Below are 6,874 nucleotides of genomic sequence, written 5' to 3'. Positions count from 1 at the left end.
TGGCTTTGATTTTATTATGTGATGCATAAAATTCTCTATTTCTAAAGTGGTACCTACATTTTCTTAAGTACAATTTGAGGTGTTTTTCCTATTTCCACTTGACTACATTTCAGAGGGAAATATTGTCCTTTCTACTATATTTATCTGACATAAAACTAGTTATTTTGCTACACACAAAATATACGATGCATTTATATTTGATGCTACGTTATAGATAAAACTACCCAACAATATATAAATAGTTAAAAACAGGTTTACTACAAGCAGCCACAACATAAAATTCCATAGTCAAGCATCTGCTGTATAACTTTATCTTTTGATACTTTAAGAACATTTTACTGCTAATACTTTACTTCTACTTGAGTAAAACTTTCAATGAATTCAAGTGAAAGATCTGAATACTTTTACCACAAGATTGATTTATTGATTTGATATTTGCATCTTCAGCAGCAGCTAATGTCCTTCATGTTCTATTTATTTGGGCTATAAAAGGTTTTTAATAAAAAGTAAAATGAGTCAGTGCCGGCAGTTCACAATGTCTTCAAATAGCTTGTTTTGCCCAAAATAATTTACAAAAACTCAAAAATATCCAATGTGCAATGGAATAAAACATAAAAAAATGAAATAAAATTCTTGCATTTGAGATGCTGAAATGTTTAAGATGCATATTTGCTAATAACTTAATCTTTTATTAATATTTTGATCATTTGACTTCACAACTAGTTGTTTCAGCACTATTTGCACAGCATTAGAGAGACTTATTGAATAAATTACCAGTGGGAGGAAGATGACCGTGGACTTTACAAGCAGCAGAGGGCTGAACTGTATCAAACACACACATGCAGAACCTACTTTTGATTTTAACAGCCACAGTTTACAGTTTGAATCTGCATATTTCGGAAATGAATCAGTCAGCTTTGTGAATGACATCTTTTGTTTTTCCTTAGTTACCAAATGAAACAGCATTTTACTTTAAAACCCCCTATGTGACTTTTTCCTGTTTCTTGGACCTTTGTCTTCAAATCTTATGTAGAAATATGACTATCTTCTCTGAAGCCTCAGGAACGTCTACCACCTGCACCAAAATAGAAACTTCTGACCTTTCTCATATCTGCACATTACCGTTGACATCTCCTTCTGTGTAATTTACCATGTAAATGTATGTTAAAAATCTAAAGTTAAAATAAATAAAGTGATGGCATACACTGCATGTGCCACACACACTGAAAGCTCTCAGGTTAAAATACACATTACAATACAGTAGAGTGTTCTAGCACCTCTCATCAGGGTATACTGAGTTCACATTACATTTAAAGTGGAAGCAGAACTGGGGGAAAAAACTGCAGCCGATGACCAAATTTGCTGTTCGACCGAGATAGCGTTATCTTAAATCAAGTAGCTTTCAGTATATGTTTGAGAAAAAAAACCAACATTGTATTCATCCTTTCGCTCCCACTCTTCCGTTTCAGTGAGCGATATCTGATGACATTTAGCCCACCTGCCTTCTGCATCCAGCTACCGGCTTCTTTACCTGAATGTGACTGTCCTCGTAGGATTTGAAGGCAGGGAACACCCCAATAAAAGTTGCACAATTACACTCGATTACACAACATGAAATAGCTGATATTGCTAACACTATTTGCATGTTTCCCAGGCACAGGCTGGCATGAACAACAGTGTAATCAGATTCACATGTTGCTGCACTGCATTTCCTATGAATTACTTCCCCAAAACACGCGTCACTAACAGGGAAACCTCGCTGCAATGCAAACACGACCAAATCATATGCGGAAGGGGGGGGAATCCCTCGGATGTATGAGCATATTGCAAACACTGTGACAGCCCCCCCATGGTGGCTTCATGTAAAGTGTCTGGAGTTCCCCACAGCTTACACACTCACCCACATTTGATAACGTGATTCTTGCAAACCTTCACACAAAACGATTGTGCAGTTTTTCACGATGTGGAATAAAGATGATAAAACAACCACGTGTGCACACCGTGTAGCTCTCACTACTCATTTTATAAGCTGGAAAAGACGTCCAGCTTTGTAAAGCAAACGGTAAATTACATGATTACGTGTATCATAGCAAAACAAAGATTGCAGTGTTTATTGCAGGTGTGTAAATGCATGCTTGCGTGTGAATTCCTTCATAGTAAATCAAGAAAAAAAAAAAAGCATGAAAGAAAATGGAAACCTGTGCAAGTGTTATGAGAACATAAACCACACTGCCACAATGAATTCGAGATGAACTCATTCACATTTATGGCAACAACCAGGCACAGTTTTACAGACGTGCAGCCAGTGCAGTTTGTAACAGGGAAAGCTACACAGAGACAGAGACAGAGGGTGACGACATTTAAAAAGTGATGAATAACATTGGAAAGCAGTGCAGTTCAAATTTGCTCTTTCTTGAAGCCGAGAGCAAAGTGCCTGGCTTTTGATAACCATACATCAGGAATGTCAGTAACGACAATTACTTTAATGAAACAGCAGCAGTGCATTTACGTTTTTTTTTTTTTCAGGCTGCAAGAGGCAGCGCAAACTGCAACTTTCATATATTACTCCACACAGTCTGTACAGATAAAGACAAACCAAAACTGGTTGTCTTCTCCTTAACCTCTAAACATAAAAAAAGTTCAGCAGAAACAGAAAACTACAAGTCCAGTGTTGGTGGTTAAAATCCAGTGTTCAGTCAGTATTTGTTGATCCCAAATATTCGTACTCCGTGAAACTGAGGCAACTTTGGGAGGAGGACACTAAGGAGGGAGCTTGTGTTGATGAGGAAATGCGTGGGATCATATTTTGTGTAGAAACTTGCGAGAATATACCTGTAGAGAGAGAAAAGTGTCAATTAATATTTCATTTTTGAACACCAAAAACACGCGCAACAAACATATACATAATCAAATGAAGCGATAGCACATTTCATTCTGCAATGCTTCTGGTCTACATGATGAAGGTTTATCCCTGTTTCTGACTCAGTTCTCTGAAGGTGACGTTAATGATGTAGATCAGTGTGAAAGTTCAAACAAACAAGGTCAGAAGGTTCCCAAAAAGAGAAGAAGAGATTAAAAAACTGTCTTCCTCTACAGGCTGATTTAGCCATCACAATGAAAGAGAAAATGTTACCATTACTGCAGATGACTGTTTAGATAAAAAAGCTGCAAACATACTTACAAAACAATTGGTGAGATAGTGAGGAATTTGCGAGAAGATGTGAACTGGACGCCGTAGTCCATCTGTTCCCAGTGTGTGAGCAGGCGAGCTTTGCCTTGGTCTGGCGTCTCAAAGGGAGTGCCCTTCACTGTGTGTAGAAACAGGTACATCACCTGCACAGGACAAACCACAAAGAAGAAATAAAACAAATACTACTAGCCACAAACACAGATGAGTTTCCATAGTGTTTGTACTTTTCAAGAAGTAATCCTCACTGGATCATTAGCTGACAGCAAGGACTCAAACTCTCAGTATCAACCACTGCAAAGATGCCGTATTTATGTGCAGGCTTGACACATACTTAACTATTTATAGACAGAGCTGTTGCAATTCCAATTTTTAATTTAAGTTTTTAATTTTTGAAGGAACATTTCACATAATGTATCTACAGGGTACCTCATCAACCCAGTATAATAGAACTATATTCTTATAAAGAGGCTGAGCATTTTCATAGGGAAGTGGGAAAGTGTAACAAAGTGTTTTTTAGGATTTCAATACTGATAAATTGATATTTTATATACAGATAAAGATAAATAGGGGTTGGCGATGTGGATAAAGCCTGTTTCACAGTATATGTAATCTTACTATCATGATATCAGTAGATATTGTGATATAGTAGATTTCCTGCAAAGTCAATCAAGAAATTGTTAATGGATAAAAGAAGCAGACAGTATTATTCAGTGTAATGCAAAAATCAGACAGAAATCTCAAATTAAAAGGAATAGTTTTGTGAAATTTGCTTATTTGCTTTCTTGCTGAAAGTTGAGAAGATCAATACCACTCTCAAATCTGTCTCAGGAGACGTTTAGTTTAGCATAGCTCTGTCGAAAGGTTAGGAAAATCAGCCTACCAGCACCTCTTAAGTTAAACTACTCCACACATTGTAGTTTTTAATATGTAAAACTACAACTTATTGTTGGTTTTTTGTGAAAGATGAAACAAATTAGATATAAAATATTGATTAACAAGCTTTAGAGGTGCTTATAGGCGGATATTTTTAACCTCTGCACAGATCCAGGTTAGCTGTGTACACCCTGTTTCCTTGTCTTTGTGCAAAGCTAAGCATCTCCTGTTTGTAGTTTCATATTTCAGTGTATTACTTTGAGAACGCACACACAGTGAATTGCTGACCAGTGTGATCTCTTAATTCAAGTCCATCAAAATTAAAGCAAAAACAGGTGAGAAAACTGATCCTGAGCCAAAAAACGTGTGGTGAATAAAGCATTGTTGTTTGTGCGGTGTGTTTTAATTTCAATGTAGCTTCATATTTAACAGACAGATATGAAATATGAGCAAATATAGTGTACATAGCCAAAATGTCAAACTATTCAAAACAGAGATATCATAAAGCACAAATCCCACAGTACGGACAGTATCCTGCATGATAAATATCACCGTACTGCCCACCCCTAAAAACAAACACAGTAACACATGTAATAAATGATTCATGTAAAGAACCTAATGACTCAGTCCATGGACATGACGGGATTTTAACTGACCAGGTTGTGGATGACGTTGGTGAGGGTCCAGACGAGCGGCACAGTGAAGAAAGGAATGCTGAGCAGAACGATGTGCAACACGACGGTCAGCAGCAGGTAGGTGAGCCATATTCCTCTGCTGTTCATCACCCTCGTGTTGGGGTTCACCTCACTGTGAGCTACGCCCACGTTCATCTAGAACGCAAAGAGAAACCGAACGTAAGGGTTCAGGATGGGAGGAAAACGAGGGGTCTGTCGAGGCACCCGCAGACCTTTTAATCCCCCTGTGACTCCAGATAGGGCTGGGCGATAGACAGCTGGAAAATATATCACAATAAAATGTTTAATTTAAGTCAATATCAGTACTTATTGATCATTTTTAAGTGGAAAAAAACACTTTATTTATCAAGGCACACAGGTTACAATGCTACCGTCACACGGTGTTGTTGCGGAGTACCTCGGCATTGTGGGTTGTTTTGCTGAGATGTAACAGATGTAGGTTGTTGTGACTGACGATATGTTGTGTACTCCAAAGGGTGGAAGCTGCTATGGTGATTCACTAATCGCACGCTCCATTATCAAGGGATATGTCAGGCTGTTTGTGAGCCAGGACACGTTCGTTATGTGCTTTCATGGCGGTTTGCATTTAAAGCATCTGTCATTTAATTGAACAGTTTTATTATTGCTATTGATGAAGATTTTAGGAACTTCCTCACTCTAGATATCCGGGTTCTCAAACACATCAGCAACCAGACTAAATCTTTAAACCTGAGTTTGAGAACATACGGTACAATTACTGGTAGTGAGTGAGGAGGTTGATCTGCTGAAATTAAGTTATTAAAATCAACATTTCGCATAAAATGTAAACATGTGTGAATGCCACCCTTTAAAGTCTCCATCCGTCCTAAATCCACTCTGCGACTGTCACATTACAATATAAACGGACCAGTGTGTAGGATTTAGTGGAATCTAGCGGTGAAGACTAACTGAATACTGCTCGCGTCTATATTTGACAACCTGGGAACGAGAAATAGATCCTCCTAAATGTTACACTGGACCTTTAAATAGTGGTCCACGCTGATATCTAGAGAGAAGGGCTGCCAATGGCGGATATAATATGCTGATATCAAAACTAAGAAGTATAATTTAGTTGTATTATATAGAAAATTCAAACATATGTTTACAGCAGGATGCAGATTATCTCAAAATGCCAATTAATAATAATATTATTAATAATAATTAATTAATATCTCCAATTAATCGGCCTACATTTAAAGTCCGTGTGAAAGGAAATTCAAGGATTTCTCTCCATATAAATTACTGTCATAGAAACCCATGCCCATCCACCCCATTTAATATTTCTCCAGATCCTGTGCATTACAACTAATCAAGTAAGCCGGAGCAACAGAAAACTAATCAGACAAACAAAAAAAACAAACCCACAATAACCTAAAGTTTAAAAAGTTGGATCACTAGTCGAATTTGCACACTTTACAAATATTATAAATTCTCGTAAACACATATAATTAACTTTAATTAAGGCTGCATTGCTCAATAAACGCGGCAGAATATTTTGCAACAGTTTAAAAACATTTACTAAAAAGCAGTAAAAGATAATATAAAAAAACATTTAATAAAATTTAAAAAAAATCATTCATCAAAAAAAAAAATATAAAACCCTAAAAAAAGATTAGTGATCAACAATCGCGACAGGGGGAGGGGGGGTGGAGAAGAATGGACGCAAGACTACTGCACCGACACTGGACAGTCTCGCCTACTGAAGGAGATGACTGAAACCATTGCGTCTCCTCTCCTACATCCTGTTTAACACTACAAGCCCCCGCATACGTCAGACAACTCCAACATAAACCCACATCCCACAGCAGTAAACAACAACACTCCACCATAAGTGGTAATAATCGTTAATCTACCGTACACAGAACCACCTTAATATGACAGTAAGCCACTAAAAACCAACCTGGACCTTTTTATAACTATATGATATCCAACCCAGCATTCTGATATAGTTAAACCAACAGTACAGACAAATCCCTATAAACGTTAAACGCGGAACGGTGCAAGCTAAAAAGACGCTAAACGTTAGCATTCATGTCACGGTCCCCGGCCGGGCTTTCAGGATCACCGCGTACTAACCGAAGCAGGAGTCTCCACCCAA

General features: G+C 37.7%; 1 protein-coding gene across 1 annotated transcript in view; it reads right to left on the bottom strand.

Moving 5' to 3' along the window:
- Positions 1–2,004: 2,004 nt before the first annotated feature.
- Positions 2,005–6,874, bottom strand: part of ormdl2 (ORMDL sphingolipid biosynthesis regulator 2) — a 5,807-nt gene continuing 937 nt past the window's right edge. Inside the window, exons 2-4 of the mRNA XM_035657301.1 lie at positions 4,720–4,893; positions 3,182–3,333; positions 2,005–2,832 (exon numbers count right to left, since the gene is read on the bottom strand). Of these exons, the coding sequence (XP_035513194.1) occupies positions 2,697–2,832; positions 3,182–3,333; positions 4,720–4,893 (462 nt within the window). The 3' untranslated portion in view covers positions 2,005–2,696. The remainder of the gene's footprint in view (positions 2,833–3,181; positions 3,334–4,719; positions 4,894–6,874) is intronic.

The sequence above is a fragment of the Morone saxatilis genome, unplaced genomic scaffold (assembly GCF_004916995.1).
Source record: "Morone saxatilis isolate NCDOM2014 unplaced genomic scaffold, NCSU_SB_2.0 Contig15, whole genome shotgun sequence".
NCBI classification, from domain to species: domain Eukaryota; kingdom Metazoa; phylum Chordata; class Actinopteri; family Moronidae; genus Morone; species Morone saxatilis.
This window is presented reverse-complemented; position numbering and strand designations above follow the sequence as displayed.